Below are 21,606 nucleotides of genomic sequence, written 5' to 3'. Positions count from 1 at the left end.
CGAAAGCCAAAGCCAAATTCATTCATTCTAAAAGAAAAAGGAAAAAAAAAAATTCCATTGCTCCAACAAAATATTACTACTTGAATTTTGGAATAGTAGAAGTGGATCCAAGTTCTTCTCTGTAATGGCTGAAGAATCCGAAGCACCGTCGTCTACCTCACAACCGAGTTCCTCCCCCGACAGTGGAAAAAAATCCCAGGTTTTCCCATTCAATTCATATATATATTTTTTTCAATTATTTTTCCATACGATTCGATAGCTTTTTAATTCGTACTTGCACTTTTTTATGTTTATTTTTTTGTGAGATTGAGAATAAATTTTCGTTCAATTTTTTTTTTCTGTTACCTGAGAGCACTTTCTGTCTTCTGGGGTTGAATTTTACTGAGCATGTATTAGCATAATTTTTTTTTCTTGTGTTGTTTCTTTGGACCATTAGTCTTATTTATTTATTTATTTATTATTTTAGGCAAGATGAATAATGGGTTTTGCGTTTTAGTGGATATAAAATGATGGGTTTAAATTATTTAATATGTAGGAATTTTTAGATCTGAGTTTGAGCTATATGTCTTGGCAAATTATTGGCTGATGATGTCATAAATTAGAGTCAAGTACACTTTTTTAAAATCCAATAACTTTGATTTTTATTATTACTGAAAATATTTAGATTTTCCAAATTAGATCAGTCTTTTGCCTGGCATTTCTTTTTCTTTTCCATAAATATTGTGACAGTAGCTGATTGATTACTAAAAGGTTCATCCTTTTCAAAATGGAATTGTTCTTTTTTATCCTGAGAGTTGCTTGTCTTTTTCACAGATGAAGATGAACATATACTTCTCTTTATGTATTTGTGGAGTTCTGTGTAGATCATTATGTGGATATGAGTTTGATAGATGGGTAAAGAATGATTTAGAAGCTCTTTTGGGGGATGCTATACGTTACAAGAAAAGGAAAAGGAGGTGAAGGGGATGGAGATACCAGGCTTAGTTTCAAATGCTAAAGGATTTACCCTAAATTTCATTGGACTTATAGCAGTGGAATTTACTGCTTATGAGGCAATTGATTGGGGGGACTATATTATTAGCTAAACCAGCTATAAACCTTGTTTCCACTCTAATGTGTTAATACAAGTTTAGTGGTGAACTTTTGAAAACCAAGCGAATCTGTTATATGTTTTCTCTTGAACTTTCAGCAAAGTTCTTCACGCCTATTATGAAGTGTAGCATTAATTACTTAAAGAAACGAAAGAAAGAAAGATGGTTTGCTGTCTTCTTTGCTTGGAATTCTATGCCTCTTATCTATGCTACTAGGGAAATACATTCCTTCATTTGCTTGGCCGTCAGCAGCAAAAATTTCCTACTTCTATTATTGCAGTACTGCTTACTGAAATGCATAATCTTAGATTTATAAAACCCACTTTCTAAGCCTACTTTCTTGGGTATCTTGTTATTTATTCTTTTTGTTCTACCTATTTGAGCTGAAGCTTTTTTTTCTGCTCTCTTTCCCAGTATATTTTACTTTTTATTTTTTGTCTTTAGCTTTTGGATTCAAAGTAGTTGTAAAAACAGCCTTCATTTTGTTATGGCTGGGGAAAACACAGTGCTTAGTGAACTTGGATCAAGCATTCGTTTTGTTATGTCTTTGGGGAACAAACTGAATACTGGAATTGTACAAGGATTAGTTGATTTCTGCCTGGCTTATTTCATGTTAAAATAGGGAAGCATATGTACATACCTTTTTATTATGGGTCATGCTGCCTATGGGTTATGTGGGCGGTTATGATCAATTTTGAGATAACTGGAATTTTGCCATCATTGGTGTTAGGAAGTGCTTGATAAATGGCACCTTGCAGTGGTAAAGGTTTTCAACTGAAGAGATGTACCATTTTGTGCATTGCAGTCATCTAATAGCTAAATAGGATGCTTGAGCGTTTAGATCTTTTATGTCTTAAGAGATATTTCATTCATCACATAATTTAGAAAGTCTTTCTTCCCCAAATAATTTCCTGCTAAATGACAGAAGTGTCTAAATTTGACAATTGAATTTACACTAAATTCAGCTTGTTCCATGTGTTGTCCTATTTGGTGATTTGGTGACTACTAAAAATCAGTTTTAAGTAGTCTGTAGAAAACTTTATTTCTTTCTTTTAAAAAAAAAATTGGTATTTTGGAAACAGAGTAAGAGTTTTTTTTGTGTGTGCGGATGAGCGTTCTGTAATTATTATTCTTGACTAGTCTTTTCTGTTGGCAATTCCTTTTCTTCATTCTCAGTTTCTTTATGGCTTTTTTGTTGCAGGTTCCAGGATATTCTGGTCTCGCAGCTTTTCAAAATGGTGATTTGCAGATGTTTCCAGTTATGTATCCTGCAATTATCCCAGGTTTAACTTCATTACAAAATCAGGAACAGACAAACCGTGGAGCAGGCATTTATGCTGTGCCCGTTCTACCCTTTATGGGGCATATTGCTGGACTTCCGTCTAATACTCTCATTCCTCTCACCTATAATATACCTACGTAAGTAAATCTGTGGTTTTGTAAAATAGTGTATTTCATCTGCCTACTATTAGATGAAGATGCCCTTAGTTAAATAATCACTTGTCATGCCATTTTAGTAGCTGAGAGTGTTGGTAGGTGATATGTTAAATAATTTAATTAACCAATCAATTTCTAGAACCAAAGTTTGGTCTTCAGTTCATTTGATCGAGTATGAAAAATGAATTTGAAATGGCAGTAATCTTGATTGGTTATTTTTTTAAAAAGGTTCCTTGCACAAACCAGCCAAATTAATCTATGTATGGAACAATATACTTGTTTATAATTCAGTTTAGGCAAATATTGTAAGTCTTTTTGGATTCATATTTTCTTGTGTCTTTGCTCTTCCATAGATTCATAATTGCAATCTGGTAACCCTCTTTTTCCTGCCACTATAAACTGGTTATTTCCTTTTCTTCTTGTCACCACTAATCAGCACCGATCACAAACTTCTGAGGTACCACTAATCAGCATTATTTCATTATTTTCTATATCTTTTACTTCCCTACTTTTGGTTTGATTGTATCTTGCAAGCAGGCTTTTTCTTTTTTTTTTCGTTAAAGAAAAAAATAGGTATACATTCAATTTTTGGGAGGGGGATTTCTGCCATTTTACAAAGAGACGGAATTTGTTAACTTGCAAAAATAGATATGCTATCTTGTGTCTGCATGCAGTTTTCAACTTATGTTTTTGGCTACTTTTGCTGAAAAATGTGTATTTCCTAATTTTTTTTCCCGAAATTTTGAAATGATTTTAACTTTTAACGGACTTTCATTTCTTCCTCCAATTTCACTTTTTTTTCCTGTCTCTGTGTTGGGGGGGGAGGGGGGGTTGGTACATATGAGGAAGTCCTAGGGGGGGAAAGGTGCATTTGAACCTTAGATCTTACCTGTCTAAGGAGGGGTAACAACTGCGAGGCTAAGCCACATATTGTTTCATAAAATTTTGGTATAAGAGTTGTTCATCAAGTTGGTGTGTTTAGACCTTGAACAATATGTCAGCTTTTCAAATTAACCCCATTAACCTAAGAAATTCAGTTGTTCTGTTTCTGAATTGTTCTTTTCTTTTCTTTTTTTCATCTTCAGTTATTTCCGCTTTTGTAAAATTATGGTTTAAATAACCAAATGGACCGTTTGAAACTGCTACACTGGATGCTATTACTATGGTCATTGTGATTAAATTACCCGTTCCTGGTGAAGTGGTACCACATGGCACTTCCACTAAATGCTTTCTGAATCTTTGAGTTTGTCAAGCACCTAAGATCTCGTAATTGATCTTGTTGAAATGGTTAATCTTGTTGGTTTTTCCTGTCATTATTGTTGCTTTTAAACTTTTATTTTTTTCTTTGCTATGTTTTGGTTTGGCTCTAGTCAAACTAGTCTCATTTCCTGTCACTTGTATTCCTGAAAAGTTGTAAAATTTCTGGTTGTGGATAAAAGACCATAAAACTTGTCATCTGAACAGTTGTGGTGTTCCAAAATGTATGTTAGTCCTCTTACTACCCTAGCTGTATTTTATTTTGAGTGATGGATTTGTCATTGATTTTAGACTTAGAAATTCATAGAGGAAGAAAATTTTCTATCTTGCTGTGTTGGGAAATTATTTTTTAATATACTTTAAAAACATTGGTGGGTTTGGTAGTTTAACTCAAGGTATGATGAAGGAGATTGCTATGGTTAGAGTGCAATGACACAAATGTGAACACTTTATACTTTAGAGCTTTGAGTTAGGAGGATTGCAACAATGATGCATATCTTTCTGGTGAAATGGATTATAGGTAACATTAAATTGTTACAAACTGCTGTTTATCTTACTGCGTTGCATGTTTTCCATTAATAGTCGGCCTGCTGCGGAGGCAGGGGCAGCAGTTGATGAACAAGGGCAAGGAGCACAACAACCGCAACGTCAACAGCAGCAGGGAGGACCTCAGAGACAAGTTGTTGTAAGAAGATTCCAAATTGCATTTCAGCTGGATTTGTTGCTTATACTTAAGCTAGCAGCCGTGATATTTTTGTTCAACCAAGATGGATCAAGACAGAGACTGGCTGTCCTTGTGTTCTTTGCTTTACTTGTCTATTTGTAAGTATCTGAACTTCTGATTGCTTTTAAATTTGACACTAGTTCTTTGCATCAGAACTGCCGTTTACCAGATTATTTGGATGTACAAGTTCTGGAAGATGGGGATCTAACTGTTTTTTCTTAGATCATTTTCTTTTAGTTGATTGTTTGGATGCATAAGTAGTGGAAGATACACTAGTTTCTACACTGCTCTCTCTACTGTCTCATCCTTCATCTCTTCTTTCTTGTTGCTCTGCATATTTCCACTCTTTATACTTCTTTCATGAGTTGAAGCCTGCTTTAACTCTCTCTCTCTCTCTCTCCACATTCTTTTCTGTTAGAAGCTGAATACCTAACCTTTTTCTTTTGGCCATTGAGTACTTAAATCTGTTTATCCCTCAAGAAAACCGAAATCACAAATACGATAATGCAAAATCCACCCGAGTCCCTGACTCTCTAGCCCTCTGCAGCTAAAGAACCCGCCTTATTGAACTGAAGGCAAAAGACAATATTGGCAATCTTGGGTCATATCAGATGCAAGAATGCTGTGAAATCCCTAACTCAGATCCCGGTTTACATTTAATTTATTCTCCTCACCTATGAAGCACTGACATGAACACGGGATACGGGTATGACATGATACGGACACAGTGGCATGGCATTATCTGAAACATTAGGCATGACATGGCAAGGATACGGCAATAAAAATATTAAATTTATATAAATATATTTTAATTAATTTAATACCATATATAAATTATTTTCATTTTTACTTTTTCTTATAAAAATCCTTCTCTTCAAAATCTTTTAAGCAATGAAACTAATTTTTTATTATGAGTGTTGATTTTAAATAGTTTTATTCCATTAAAAAATAATTAAATATTTTAAATTGTCTCAAGGCTCAAACCCATATAATTGTTAGTTAGGCAAGAGCCCAAGAGAAAATCCTTTGCTTTTTTGGCTAGACTAAGGCTAATTGGAACGACATATGAGCCTGACTATTAGCTCCTTCTACGAGCCCTAGTTATAATTAAAAGGAAAGCCCTAACTTTTCTTATTCTTCTTCTTCTTCTTTAGGCTTCAGCATTGCAGGAGAGTTTTCTTTTCTTCTTTTTTGTCAGCCAGTGATGCAATACAGACAACAGAACTTTTCTTCCTTTATTTTTTGTTATTTCTGTTTTGTGATCTCAAAATTTCAATTCAAGGTGATGCCACCAGCCACCAATGCTATGCTAGTGGCAATGTCTTTCCATCTTTTTCTTGGTTTTGTTTGGAAAATCTAGTGCAGATCGCCATTTCCAAATAAAAAATTATTATTTTTATTTTTTAGCTGTATCTGGCCAAGTCCAATATGTTTCCCAGCATATTCGAGGCATGTTTGTGTTGGACACGGACATGACACCAATACACGGGGTTGAAGCGTGCCTGTATTTCCCTGCTTTTCATCTAAGCTGAGGTACAAATCCTAGAATCCTGTTTTTGACCATCTTTGTGCTGCTTGGATCGCTGGCTTGATGGTCTTTGGTGTTAGGTCACCGAGAGGTTTTTCGGTAGAGAATGTATGACTTGTTGCTTTAAAATAAAAAATAATTTGTGATCCTTTATTTGGGGGAGGGGGGGTTTCTGTAATTGGGATCACCAACAATGCTTCACGAATGGCATTAGACAGTTAAATGAGGAAGGTGCAACTTTTTCAAATAATGAGGGGAAAACTCTGATGATTGGTGGTTCTCTTTTCCATTTACCTTTCTACTTCCAGTTTGATTTTTTTTTTTTTGTCTTTGTTTTAAGTTACTAACACAGACAAATGACTTTGTTCAGTAATTTAATGTCATTTCTATTGTCTTTTATCTATATATTTTTGCTCAATACTTTTCAGTGTAACATTGGAAGTTGAATTAATACATTGGCTTTCTGCAGATACCAAACTGGAGCTCTCACACCGTTGGTAAGATGGCTTTCACAAGGCATGCACAGGGCAGCTGCGCCTCCTCATCTACCTAGGCCTGCTGCCGGAGCAGAGAATGTTCCTGCTGCTGGAAGGCAGGGCAATGATAATGCTGCTTTGGCAGGTATTGTTTTATTTATTTTTGTGTGAAATGAAATCCTTTCAGCCTATGGGTGTTTAAACAAGGTATAGGGAATTAAACTTCATTAGTTGCATTTATTCATGCATATCTTGCAAAAAAATATATTACCTAAAAATTATACCATATAATAAAATCTTGAAATTTTATATGATAAAAACAAGATTAGTATTTTCTTTTGCATGATAACTTCCAAAACGAAGCTGAGGTTCCATCAAGTTATCCATTGTTGTGGCTGGTGATTACAAGCCAATTGATTTATTGAATCCTGCATCAGCTCAGAAAGCTATGTACTTTTGAATTAGAAAGAGCTAATTTGATGTGTATTTGACAAAAGGAAGAAAGTGATAACTAAAATACAACTGAGCCTGTACACTTAATTAAATCTGTCATATGAGTCCTTTTATTGCAACCAATTGAGCCCCTAATCAATTATTTATAATCAATTGATCTCTTATTTGGACGGAAATTTTAACATTAACTCTTTTTACCAACTAGGTTAGAATGGCCATGTCATGTAAATGACATGGAATAATTATTCCCCCATGGCATTTTTTAGGCATGTGTAAAAAATAAAAAAGATATTTATTTTTGACACATGCCCAGAAAATGCCATGTGGCAATATTTAGTCCACTTCATTTGTACTGCATGGCAATTCTATCCCAGGTGGCAAAAAGAGTTAACAATGTTAAAATTTCCATTCAAATGAGGGCTTAATTGATTCTAAATAATTGATTAAGGTGTCAATTGATTGCAACAAAAGGTTAAGGGCTCATAATAAGTAAGTATAGGGCCTTACTTTGTATTTAAGCCAGAGTGAAAACAAATGAAACAATGAAGAACAAAGTTGAACCCTAACTAACCTTCGTAGATAGATATGCAATCTAGCAACTAATGGCTAGCCTAGTTATGCGACTTGCACCGCAAATTAATTTTGCTGTATAGCATCACCATTGTTGATTCTGTTATGCTGAGAGAAGATAGAAGAGATACTGTTTTAGACTATACTTTACAAAAATATTTGATTATGAGAGTAAATGCCCATTATACCTTGTTGTATCCTTGATCAGAGGGACAAGAAGGAACAGAGAATGAGAACCAGCCGGCAGACGATGGTAATCAGGTGGTTGAGAATGAGAATGAGAATGAGAATGCGGCAGACCCTGGTTTAGGAAATGGTGGTAATCACTGGTGGGGAATTGTTAAGGAAATCCAGATGATTGTCTTCGGCTTCATCACGTCCCTTCTTCCAGGCTTTAACAATATAGATTAGAGATCATACTTTTAACAAATGAATCCAGGGGCAGGCAAAACTGTTTTCTTTTTTCAAGTTTACCTTTGAAATAAATGTAAAAAGAAAAATGAAAATGATTTCTTTTACAGGTACTACTTAATGCCTTTAGTGTTTATATCAGCATTTACATAGTAGAGCAGGGCAGTCATTGCTTGGTTCTTGGTAATTATGCCTCTTTTGAATAGTCTTCCGACAGGCCCTTCTGTTATGGAAAGTTGAAAGGAGTTTGTTTGTAAACGTGGGCATGCTTCTTCTATATCTTGTGCTGCTTTTGGTATAAGGCTTTAGTAGATGGGAAAGCTGAAATGATCTGGCCACTTGTAATTCAGCTAAAAGAGGACTTGTCCACTGACTGGTTCTCCATTGCTATACGCCTACAATTGCTGTGCAACTTATAATGAATTTAAAGAAGAGAAGAAAAGTAATTATTTTCATAATTTTCTGAGAATTTAGGATTCTTAGACTGATTTACAGTTACATTTGGGTGCAAGGAAAGGATGGTACAAAAGGTAGCTGTCCCCAGAGGATTTTCAGTCGAGGGTAGGGTGCTGTCCAAACATCCTCTCCTCCCTTACGCTGAGGATGCTAAAGGTTTAAGTACACCTTTAATCACTGTATACGTGTATGGTTCCTTACTTCATAATTCATGGGCATAAACATTGATGATGGATGCATTTGACAAAGAGGCAAACCAACCAAAAAGCCACAACCCAAGCTAAAGTTTCCGGGTGACACAGGCAAATCTACATTTTGTGGCAATAAGATCACAACAGAAACGCATATGCACAACCCTCATCCTCTCAAACACTGACAAAAATTTGGATTACCACACAATATAAGAGCCAACAAAGCAGCAAAACTCATTTTATTTGCACTAAAAAAATGGTAATTACAAAAAAGTATATACATATTTCATAATAAATACAATAAATCTCACATCTCTGATAAAAGGTTGCTGATCTTCCGAAGCTCCTTGAGAGCTGTCATGGCTGTAACTTGTCCTTTGCCAACAAGAATGTTTTTAGAGAAGTTGTCCAATGATCCCACCTGACCCCGATCTTGCTGGAAAACAGACTCGATAACCTGCCAATCAAATGGTGATTTAAATACCAAAGGACGTAAATCAAAATAAAGCTTTACATATTAACCATGTACTTTGGGACTAACTTTGAAAGTAAACAGACTCCCAACAGTTGTTAGACAACTTCCCAAGTATTTTTTGGTTAGCTGCTCCCATCTTCCAAGTAGGATGAAGCCAAGTTACTAGTACAACTAAAAGCATGCTATTAGGGAAACGCGTGGAACATGGAACTGGAGGCATCCAGAACTGTGCTAGTGAAAAAGAAACCACCATCTTCAATTGTCTAATATAACAGCATCATTCTCCCTAAATATTAAAATCATTTTCAATTCCTGGATTAATTATGCATATTAGGCTGATCTACAGACATCTATCTATAAAATTTCAATAAAGGTTCCCTATTATGAAATTCTATACAACATTCTACACATGTGATGCAACTAAACTTCAATTTCAAAGTTCAGCTTCATGTTTTCATTAGGTTCACTCAACTAAGAATTTCTCAAGGCTTGTTCAATTGAAGACTGAACTTACGCAGCTTAATTAACCAAACACACTCTTCAGGGAAGCATGAAAATAGACCAAACTAGACTGTTCTATTCAACAACAAAACAGTTTACTTCAAGAGTTGAAATCTGCAAAGTTACAGAAATCAGAATATTACCTGAATGTGTTCAAGCATAGACTGTCCAATATTCTTTAATGTGCCCATCACATTCTGGTCCACAGCATCTCCTTTGCTGGTGGAAGATGAATTACGAGAAGCACCAGCAGTTAATGAGTCTGCTGTATTGCGCTTGCAATCGTGATTTGGAGATTTTGCAGCCTCATTGGTACCTCCTTTATCAGATGTCTCCTCACCGACGTTGTTTCGTCCAAACTTCCAAAACCACTGGAATCTACCTGAAAGATGCCTTCGCTCCTTCATAGCTGAGACCATTTTCCCTGAAGATTCATTCTCATGCAGAGAATTTAGAGGGACATCTTCAGGAGGAAGGGAAACTGGCAGAGGTGAATCTTCTAGGTTACTTTGCTGGTGATCATCATTTTCATCTATAAATAAATTTGACGCAACACTACTTTTTTCTGTGTCATTTTCATGGTCATTTGTGCCACTGCCAGGGCTTGCTGGCTCGGAAAAAATAGAGGAGTTTTCGTCACTGACAACAGTTCCACTTCCACTCTCACATCTCTCCTCAGCTGCACAAATAGACTCTTTGTTAGTACAATTGTCTCCCTCCACCAGAACTTCTATACAATGATCATCCTCTGAGTTAGAAGCTCCAAGACAGCCTCCTTTTTCAGCATCTTCCTCCAAGCCAAGTTGCTGCGACAAATCTTCAAGCAAACTACGCCTAATGGATGACCTATGGCCCTTTTTGCAATTCTCTGCTCTTGCAGGTGATGGGTCAGATTCAGTTCTAGATAGGCTCAGCTTTACTTTTTCTGACCATCTCTTCTTCCCACTTGGAGTTTGTTTACCTACACTATTTTGCCTTAGTTCCTCTTCCTTATGCAGTACTCTCCACTTTTCTTCCCAATAGCTGTCAGGAACCAGGCTTAGAGGAGTTTTTGGAGAAACTGAATCAGATGAAAGACTGTGACCTCTCACCACTGCAGACTTGCTGCAGTTATAAGCCCCACCAAATGTAGATGACAAGGATGAGACATTAGAATCCAATGCAAGAATTTGCAAAGACTTTGCCTTCACTATAATTTTTTTCAAATTTATATTCTCTGGAAAATTCAAGAGTCTCTGAAGACAAGAAGTAGCATTTTCAGTGGCAAGCAAGGAAGATCTCAGATAAAGTATCATAGAGACTGCCACAGCAGAAATTAATGCTCCACGGTGTGAATTGAGTATTTTAAAACTGGAACTCTCATCATCTTCAGAGTCTCTATGAAGTTGGCTGTTATCTGCTGTGAAAATCTCATCCCATACAACTAAGAGATCTTGAAGTGAAAACTCCCGTCCAAATAAAACCCTCAACCAGCGAAGTGCAAAATACTGGGGTTCAACACCAAGCTCAACAAGATGGCTATGTAGCGAAGAATCAACAATTGAAAGTAAATGATATAATGCAGCTGAGGCTTCAATGATGGGGGGCAAGCTACTGTGAGACTCTGCAGCAGGAGAGGGAGAAAAAAAATCTGCCATAGCTACTGCACCATGCGCCCCACTCATTAAGGCGTCGAACATACAGTAGGCATCATGTTCCATAAATTTCTCAGACAAGACAATACCAAGTTCACCTTCAGCTCCATAAGCATCACTTAGCAATACAATGGTCTGTATCTCAGGATCAAGCTCATCAAGACTCTTAACTTTCTTTGAATTACTGTGAGATCCAATCTCATCTTCCATGGAATCTAAAAACTTCTTAAAATCAAAATTGTATGTAACATCATTCTCTTCAAATGACAATCCATCAAATTTGTCAATGAAATGGTCTTCATAAAGCTTTCGCACTTCTGAAAGACGCTCAACATCAACATGAAGAACATACAGCAGAGGAGCCAAGAGTTCATGCATTCCTACAAATAAGCAGGAAAATGAAACAGATAAAGAGCAAGTTGGATGCCTCACATATAAATATAGCAAGTATTACATTAAACTTGATTCTGGATATTATGTTCTAAACTCCTATGACCTTGTCATTGCATACCATGGAGTGAAATTTCCATTAGCAACTCCTAGCCTTCACCTAAGGTGACAACAAACATGTTACTTTTGAGCCTTACCATGAAAAACTTTAGGATTCTAACTATTAAAACACAGTCAATAATTAGGGTAGCTACGTATTGCACATTTAGTTTTCCGAAAACTACAACGTGATAGCATGAAAATTTATAACACCTGCATGCAGAGAGCTTAAGAAAATACCTTGTCTATAACCACACTCTGGGTGTCCAAGGCACCACAGCAACAGTATTCGTCTTAACATTCCCTGGCATCCAGGAGTCTGGAAGTAGCTTCCATGTTCTGGATATAATCGTGATAAATCCTGGTCAACCATTTTTTCCAGCTCTGCATTTCGAAAGAATCGACCCCAGGTGCTGTCTGCATGAAGAATTAGCAACTGTTTTAACACAGATCAAGCAAGCTAAGATTAAAGAGCATAAAATAGGGTGAAACCATCTGGGATGAGATGGAAAAGGAGGAAACAAGATTTGGTTCCCCTTTTGCGCAACTGAAACAAACAACGGACCCAGAAACATTTGTCCAGATAAATTTTAACAATAATCAAGAGAAGATAGCAAGGTAAAAGTTAACACTAATAATTTAAACAAAAGCTGATGAATGAACAATACAAGCATTTAACGAATAGAGAAGCAAAATCCAAGGGATGCAGAAAAAGAAATAAGAAACATTACAATTACCTGGGTTTTGTGAGAGTGGATTGTCCATGACAAGATCAGGGGAACTACTTCCTCCATCCTTGGGAACATGTGGATCCACTAGCAGCCGCCTTCTCAACCCAGCATATCTAAATTACCATAAATTACAGATTTGAGGCTATAACGGTTAGTTTTTAATTCTAGAAAAACGAAAAAAAATAAAGAACAAAACAAATCAATTGCTGCATTTCTCTTTTTTTTTTTCTAGAGAAACAACTTTCTCTGGGTCATTGATGAATTGCGATTTAATTATAAAAAAAAAGACGGATCTTTGAAATAATATGAACAGAGAAATATAAAATAAAATAGTTTAAAAACCCGAGACTCAAAGTTATCATTTTATATCAATTTTAAGCTAGAATCAGCTGAATTCATTTTTTTCAAAAATTTAGAATTAGATTTAAAATTAGAAAAAGAAAAAAAATTCAAATTTTGGTAATCTGTATGAGAAAAGAATCTCAAAATTACAACTTTAAGCAGATGTTAATTTTTTGTAGGAAAGAAAAATGAAAAAGAAATAAAGAAAACAGGCGTAACCTTTACCTTCTGCGAGAATCAGCAGTTACCCTGCGAAGATCATCAATCGAAGACGAAGAAGAAGAAGAAGAAGGTAAAATCCCGAGATTGATACGCCATTGGACGCTTCTCAGACTACCGAAAGGACGATTCTCCTCCGAAACGACACCCGACGACGACGGCGCTTCTTCCTTTACCATCTCTTTGCTCATTTTCTTTCAATCAACCCAAACTTTCCAAATCCTTGGACCTTAAAATGACTTTTCTTTATATTTTTACCAATAAAAAAGATATTCCCAGAGAAACAAAAAGACAAAAACAGAGACAGAGTTACGTTCGGGTTTGGGTTTGGGTTTGGGAGAAGAAAATCATTGAAAGAAGAAAGAGAGGGAGGAACAGAGTAGTTTCCTCAAGCAATATCCAGCTTTCGTTTCTCTCTTTCTCTCTCTAACCCTTTATTAAACAGAAAATAAATAAAAGCATAAATTGAAAAAGAGAGAAATAGTAAGTTTGTTTCTCACTCAGCAACTCCAAAACCCCTTATAAAACCAATTTATTTTTCTTTTACACATTTAGTATGTTTAATTTAATTAATTACTATAAAAGAACAGCAGCCACCATACCCAGACTGTTGACCTGTCTTTTCCTTCCTATATTTATACTTCACTACATTTTAACTATTTAGCTCCATTATTTTATTTTTTCCAAAAAAATAAAATACTTATACAATTGTTATATATTAATTTATGGCGTTTGTGAGCAGGAGAAGGTAGTATTTACTAGCTAAATCTTGTCTTCTCTCATCTTCAAAAAGGGTGAGAAATCAATTGAACAACTAATGGTCAGCAAGAGTTACCAACAAACTATAACAATGTTGAAGAGACGCTGCTGCTTCTACTTCTTCTTCTTCTTTCCAACCCCTAATCTAGACCAGTAGATCTGACCTAATTCTTGTAATTAATCACCCCAGTAAATCCATAAATTAAATATATACTATGTTCTCAAGGTTAAATGCCCATGTCTTTAATGGCATCATTTTTTAAAAAAATTCTTAATCTATTTAAAAAAATTTAAATAAGCGCTAATACTTTTATTACGTTCAATTAAATTTTCACATTATTATTTTAAGTCAAATAAACTTTTATTTTTTAATTTTAAGTCAAATAAACTCCGATAACTAATGATTGATTTAATCAAAATATCATTTATCATTCTATATTGTATAATACTGACGTAACATACTCACATATCATAAGTGATGATAATATGACATGTTGATGTATTATAATTAATGATGACGTGAAATAATAATTTGACATGATAATATAATGACGTGAAATTTTTCACCTTCCACGTCAATATCATGTCAGTGCCATGTAGATATAAAATGACAAATGATATTTTAACGAATAACAATTAGTCAATCATTAATTATAAAAGACTTATTTAATAAATATAAAAATATAGAGATTTGATTAAACATAATAAAAGAATAAGAATTTATTTGAATAATTTAAGAACTTATTTGAATATTATGCCATCTTATTTCATACTCCATTATTTTAAACAATTTTTTTTTTTGTAAAATCCCTTAGTTTTTCAATTTCCTAAATTTTTGCATACTAATAAACTAAATAACAAAAAAGACAGATTTTTTAAAAATGATAATGAACATACATATAAATAAATCTATAATTTTGTTAGTTTATAAACTCTTAATTTTTTTTTTTGGATTTGTTTCTTGTTTGCATTACTGTGCTATGAAGCCGAGCTAATAAAGTCAATTGGTTTGGCTAAATTATTTTGCCTTCAAAAGAAATAAATGTACTAGAAATGACTAAGTTGTCATTATTACTGAAACAAACGTTCTCCTCATGCCCAAGTGATTGAAACAAAAGTTGAAAAAAGGGGGAAGAGCTAAACTCCATCTTTGAATTGTGTTTGTGACATATCAACATACAAATCAATTTATGACATCCAATTTTGACTTTTTTTTTTTTAATTTGAGGAAGAAATGGCGGACAAACAAAGCATAAAGGAATATATAAGGATATGCCATAATTTTTTTATATAATTATTAATTGTAGCAGTCATTTTCTTAATTAATATAATACTTAAAAAAATTTTGTCATTCAAAAAAAATTCAAATAAACTAATAATCATTTATTGTGTTCAATTAAATACATGTATTTTTATTTTAAATCAAATAAGCATGAATTTTTATTTTGAATCGAACAAGCATAAATTAATTGTTATTAATCAAAAAATTATTTGTTATTCTATGTCACACAATGTTAACATAGCACGTTCACATATTATAATAGATAATGGTGTGATATAATTATATGATCATATGACATTTTTATCTTTCATATCAATATCACGTAGGTATAAAATAATAAATAATATTTTAATTATTTGATAATTAATCAATTACTAGTTATAAAAATTATTTAATTTAAAATAAAAATACAACGACTTGATTATATGTAATAGAAAAATAAAAATTTTATTTGAATTTTCCTTAATAGTTTAGAAGTTTGTTTAAGTATTGTATCTTTTTAATTTTATTATTCATACTTCATAGGTCTCAAAATGACATGTTGGGAGAAATGTGGATAATTGTAAAATGAAGGGGTAGCTATGAAAACTAGAAAGTGGCCAACAAAATTTATTCCTAGCATATCCGGATCTGACGTGGCAGAGACGTCTCTCTTCCCAAAACTATATCCTCGAGGAACACGAAATTGACTAATCATACGAAAGAAATACAATGGCCCATAGCGTATTAGTATCCTATTTTCCAATTGCCTTATTTATCAAGTCATATTTTCTCGGAATTTTCATGCTACATTTGAAATCTCTTAGCAAAGCAAATTTACGGGGGAAAAAACAAGAGGGTTCTTAAATTAACCTTTAAAAAATAATTAGTTTTAATTTTTTATGAAAAATAGGATTAGAACCCATTTTATGAAACTATTAACCTTGTTAATGAATGAAAATGGGAGAATCAAATGGAGCAACTAAAAATTTTCAGATTTAATTAATGAATTAGTAACTAACAGATTTAAATTTTAGTTTTTTTTTATGAAATTTAAATTTTAAATTAGGATAAGAGAGGTTTAAAGTTACAACAGATTAAAAAAAATGCAAAGAATTTGATTTGATTTGATAGTGGATGTATATCCTCCATTCAAGGAGTGAGTTAGAGTTTTTCTTTTTCAAAAATTAAAAAAAAAATCCAAAGAAATTGATGGGGGATAATTAAGTTTGAAAGAACAAAATAATAAACTTAAAACTTTTTATTTATTTATTTATTTATTTTTGTGGATTACGTTTCAATTTTCGTTTTGCATTTTGACCTTACAAAATTAATATATGAGTGATGATATCAGTTTGATGTGATAAGAAAGCAGGCATTACATAAACAAACACAAATTTTTGCAGATTTTAATTTGCTGCAAAGTGATCTTTCTTGTTGAGCCGTAGCTATCTGAATACCCACAACCACTATTTGTTTTTATTTTATTTTATTTTATTTTTTAAGAGTCCATCAATCTCAATTAATTTTAGCATAACCCATCATCAAATCATCAATATATTAATTGTACATTGAGCATTCAACCACTTTCAATAGCTTTCAATTCATGACCCCAGAAAAAACTAGAGCAGAAAACATGTTTGTTATTTATGTCATTCTATTACTGTCCTTTCATGTATGTTATGAATTTTGTTTTATACATAATTTTTTTAAAGTAATATGCATGATAATTTTGATAAGCATTAAAAAAAAAACCCTCTTTTAATGATTTATGCTTACTAATTACTAATCACCTGAATTGGTAAATAATAATACTAAATTTGCACATATCTATATAAATTTTTATGCACAATACTTGAAAAAATCTTCAAAATATTTAAAAAAATTCAAATAAGCCATTATTCTTTTATTGTATTCAATCAAATCTTTATATTTTTATTTTTGATCAAATAAACTCATATGAGTAATAGACGATTAATTTTTATTAATTAAAATATCACTTATTATTTTATACTCACGTGACATTAACGTATAGGGTGAAAATACTATATGACTATATTATAATATCACATCAATATAACATACCTCATCATCTATTATGATACATCAACATATCATGTGAGTATAAATTAACAAGTAATATTTTGATTAAAACATCAATCAATTAATTATTAATTATAAAAATTTATTTGATTAGAAATAAAAATATAAAAAATTTATTTAATTATAATAAAAATAAAAAATTTAAATTTTTTAAATAAGTGAAGAAGGTTTTTTTTTTATTTAGATAATTTACCAATTTTATCGATTCTTTTAGAAAACTTGGTAAACTTGAATTGGACGTAAGAAATCTTATCTACATTCTGCTTTTCTGCTTTTTCCCATTAAAATAGGGTAAATAAGTAAAGAAGACAAAAAGGGGGCAAAAGAGGCGAAGGAAATTATTAGTTATTGGAGCGTGTTGCATGGTGCAATCAAATTGGCAAATCTCATCTCCCAGAGCATGACTATGATGATTGGTGGTTTGGATACATGTGGGGACTAGTAGGACTTACATGGCACACAGGACAAACCCTTTGGCCTTGCCTTTTTTTTTTTTAATTATATATATATTTTTTATAAATTAATTTTCTCTTTTTACAGCCCCATCTAATCTTCATGCCTTCCATCTCACCAACTTCTTCTATATTCCTTAATCATTCTTTCACCCCATTTCTGCCTTGTTTATGCAATTCCTTCAATTTTTTTTATTTGATATTCCATTGTCTTCTCATCCAATTGAACCTAAGAAATGACATATACTCCTCTTGTTTCTGATCTTATTTTATTCATGTATCTTTCGGGGATGGTTCTTTTAACGGCTTTACCAAGTTCCATTCACTTACTCTTGTTTCCCATTTATCATATTCGATTACCTTTGAATTTACCTAGACAAGTTTATACTAATACCCTTAATCACCCCTCTTTACATCATAATTTTCACTTTCTTTATCAATATTTAAATTTAAAATCTCAAAAAAGAAAAATGTTTCTTTTGCCCGTTCCTTTTGTTTTTGTTCACTTGTCGAATGCATTTCATGTGAAATTTCATATTATTTGCTCCCTTAATTTAAGTAATAAAAAAGAAAACGTATGGTTCTCATATTTCTACTATTATATATTTTATACGGCCAAGGTGCATGGTTTACATTCATTTCTCCAAAGTTGTGGCATGTACCGAGTTTGCTATATATTTAGGTAATCACGTTTGGCTGCATTATCTGGCTTTGGGTTCTTACCCATCAACGATCATATCTTCATTTGCCTTGGTGATAAGGTTAAAACATGTGTAGCTAGCTAGTCTTTTCAGTAGCCTTTGGGGAAAATGGATTGCAATCTCTAGAATTTGTATCAAAAAATTTTCTCCCAAAGAAAAAAGAGTTAGATAGGATTATTAAGAAAAAAGAGCAGCCAAGGCAAATTTAGGCAAAAGAAATTTTGGTTTTTTTTTTTTTTTTAAAAAAGGGCCAATTAATATTACAAAAGTTTGGCGTTGCCTTCCAACCAGGAAAAATATAAGCTAGAAAATGGCATTTCTCCTAACACATTGAAACATTACAGTCGAGCACTGGTCCAGCAATACTCTCACCCTTTTTTTTTTTTTAAAAAACAAATGAAAATTTCATTAAGAGAAAGAACTATAAAAATTTCCCCGTAAATCGATAGGTTTGCAGAACAATATAAGAAGAAATATAGAAACCTCATTCTTTGCTAGACTTACGTAAAAATACAAAATTAAACTACTCTGATCGCAATGAGATTAAATAATAACCAAAGACAATCCCATGGAGATAAATCGAATCCCACAATCCAGTTTCACTGACCTTTTCTTTTATGCTTTGTGGTTTAGAACCAAAACTAGGTTAATTAAATTCTACTATAAGCCACAAACAACTCACTTGCTTTTATTATTATTAATAATGATAAAGCAAAAAAAAAAAAAAAAGAGACAGAGACTTAATTGTTTCATGTGTTTTGCACACATTCATTATTAGGCATGTGGAATTTGTGGAGGACAAAGCATCAGTATTCTTTTTCCTAATTATTATGTAAACTAAAAATCCTATAGTAGTATAATGAATTACCATCACAAGCTATGATCACAAATTTCTATTCAAACATAATTGTGACAGAAGAGTGCTAGCTAGGAATTCATAGGATTAATTTTAATTACCTTTTCCATTAAAGTAAATATGAAATTTAAAGAGCTTCACCTAATTCGTTTGGCTAGCTCTCATCATCATAAATAATCAATACAATGTTGGAGAAAAAGTGGACCATTGATTAGGTTAGTTTAATCATCATCTCTAATCTCTTAACTCTTACTATTATTTTTTTTTTTCTTTTGATTGGATTCTGTTGGGTCGGTGCCTCCGTGCATTAATTTAACAAATTAGTTTAAATTAACCTCTTATCGCTTTGATTAACTGCCAAATAATTTTCCATCAGAAAGCTTCTCCAACCATTATTTTTTCTCTTAAAAAATTAGTGTAAGCGAGTTGACTACTGTATTTCTAGTTAGGTGCATTCCACTGACGCTATTATGGATTAATCAAATTGCATTATATAATCAATAAAGATTTGGCGGAATTCTTTGAGCACATATTAGACAAAGAAAAAGGTTTATTAAATCGGGAACTTGTATGGTTATGAAGAAGAATATATGAATAATTCTGTGAATCCATATGATCTATGTCAAATTTACCATCTATTTTTAAATGGATGAAATTTTTAACATTATTTGATTTAAAAAATATGTAACAAAAATGATAAAAAAATTCGGTAAAAATAAACTTTTAATGAGTGTGATTTATAAACTACTTTTTTCCATTAACTTTTGACTATTTGTGACTTCAATTAAAAGTATCTATTACATAAATAAAAGTAGGAGTGAGTAAAACCAATTCAAACCAATTATCTATCCGAACCAAATGCGATATTTGTAAAATGGTTTGGTCTAATTGGTGGATCAATTGGTCCAAAATGTTTGATCTAATTAGTTTTATGGTCGGTTCTTGGTTTTAAAATTTTTAGATCAATCCATCCAAAAAACCAAACTAATTATATATATATATATTAATATATAAAATATTTTTTATATATATTAAGAAGAATTGAGAGTAAACTTAATTAATAATATACTTAAAATATATTAAGATATTATACGTACATATATAAATTATAATCATAGTAATTTAATATTAATTATATATATATTTATTTATAAATCTAAAGTAATATGAAATTACAAATTATATATTTTAAATGATATACGTTACCAGGAGCGGAGCCTCCTTATGTGATGGGGGGGCCATGGCCCCCCCAAACTTTTAAATTTTTTTTCATAACATATAAATTTTTTTTAATATTTTTATATATTCTATTACTTACTCCCTCAAAATAATGTTTTATTTAATGATTAATATAAATAAAAAATAATTAAATGATTTCACTTATCTCACTCAACTTTTAAAGTTTTTAATTTATATTATTATTTTTATTTATATTTATTTTTTTTATTTTTATTCTATCTGTTCATATATTATAAGTTTCTATAAATATTCTTTCTTAAATTTCTACAAACCATTAACCATATTCTTTTTCTTTCTTTTTTGTTATGTAATATGTGGTAGCTACCTTTTACTTACCATGTTCTTCTTTTTTATGTTACACAAATTTTATTTTCTATGATTTTAATTTTTAAAAATTAATAAATTATTATATAGTTCTCAAATATAAGTTGTAATATTACATTGTAACTTAAAATTTCATTATTTTTTTTATTAATCCTGATTATGTAAGAGGAAATTGACTTGAGTATATTTTTTTTATATGATTTACGATTTATGTTTAGTTAAAATGAAATTATCTTGAATATATAGTATTTAAATAATTCTGATTATATAAGAAAAAATTATTAATTTTATATATCGTTTTTAACTATTTATATTTTATAAATTATAGTTTTATATTTAGTTTCATATTTCTATTATCAATATTTTTATTATTGATTGAATTTAACATATTAGTTTTTTAAAATTTTTAACTCTTATTTAACTGTGTTTGGCCTCCCTAATAAAATTTGGCTAACTCCGCCCCTGTACGTTACATGTTAATATTATAATATATGATAGTAAATATCCTACATATTAATATATTATACTTATTAGACCTTAGTAATGATTCGTAATATAAAATCTTATGAATATATATATATATATATATAATTGTATAAATAAATTATATATACATATATTTAATTTATACATAAGTATTACTATAATTTATAATAGACTTTATTTATATGATAACACTTAATAACTTTATTGGTTATCACATTAGATTTTATAACACATTGTTTATAATTAGTTATTATTTATATAAACTTTGATATAAAACATTTTAACATATAATTTGTATCATTAATTATATATCTAATAAAGTAATATATTATATATATACATATATTTAACTTATACATAAGCGTTACTATAACTTATAATAAATTTTGTTTATATGATTACACTTAATAAGTTCATTAGCCATCACCTTAGATTTTATA

The 21,606-nt window shown here is 31.7% G+C and overlaps 2 protein-coding genes across 2 annotated transcripts; one reads left to right on the top strand and one right to left on the bottom strand.

The window, feature by feature from the left end:
* LOC18589393 lies at window positions 7–8,207 on the top strand. Its single transcript, XM_007014349.2, has 5 exons — window positions 7–199; window positions 2,293–2,510; window positions 4,368–4,607; window positions 6,507–6,658; window positions 7,745–8,207. The coding sequence occupies exons 1-5, from the start codon at window positions 125–127 to the stop codon at window positions 7,945–7,947; spliced, it is 888 nt and encodes a 295-aa protein (XP_007014411.2). The 5' UTR covers window positions 7–124; the 3' UTR covers window positions 7,948–8,207.
* LOC18589392 (TBC1 domain family member 5 homolog A) lies at window positions 8,805–13,426 on the bottom strand. Its single transcript, XM_018127562.1, has 5 exons — window positions 12,992–13,426; window positions 12,431–12,537; window positions 11,934–12,110; window positions 9,714–11,584; window positions 8,805–9,051 (listed from the first exon to the last, which is right to left on the bottom strand). Exons 1-5 carry the CDS (start codon window positions 13,174–13,176, stop codon window positions 8,902–8,904), a joined length of 2,490 nt encoding a protein of 829 aa, XP_017983051.1. The 5' UTR covers window positions 13,177–13,426; the 3' UTR covers window positions 8,805–8,901.

This window comes from Theobroma cacao, chromosome 9 (assembly GCF_000208745.1).
Source record: "Theobroma cacao cultivar B97-61/B2 chromosome 9, Criollo_cocoa_genome_V2, whole genome shotgun sequence".
NCBI classification, from domain to species: domain Eukaryota; kingdom Viridiplantae; phylum Streptophyta; class Magnoliopsida; order Malvales; family Malvaceae; genus Theobroma; species Theobroma cacao.
Note: the sequence above shows the minus strand (reverse complement) of the source record. Positions and strands in the feature narration are given on the sequence as shown.

Coding starts and splice junctions, on each gene's coding strand:
- LOC18589393 (XM_007014349.2), top strand. CDS start 125: ATGGCTGAAGAATCCGAAGCACCGTCGTCTACCTCACAACCGAGTTCC. Junction 4,608..6,506: donor TTTGCTTTACTTGTCTATTT/GTAAGTATCTGA, acceptor GGCTTTCTGCAG/ATACCAAACTGGAGCTCTCA. Junction 6,659..7,744: donor TGATAATGCTGCTTTGGCAG/GTATTGTTTTAT, acceptor ATCCTTGATCAG/AGGGACAAGAAGGAACAGAG.
- LOC18589392 (XM_018127562.1), bottom strand. CDS start 13,176: ATGAGCAAAGAGATGGTAAAGGAAGAAGCGCCGTCGTCGTCGGGTGTC. Junction 12,538..12,991: donor ACTGCTGATTCTCGCAGAAG/GTAAAGGTTACG, acceptor ATGGTAATTTAG/ATATGCTGGGTTGAGAAGGC. Junction 9,052..9,713: donor CTATGCTTGAACACATTCAG/GTAATATTCTGA, acceptor TTTGATTGGCAG/GTTATCGAGTCTGTTTTCCA.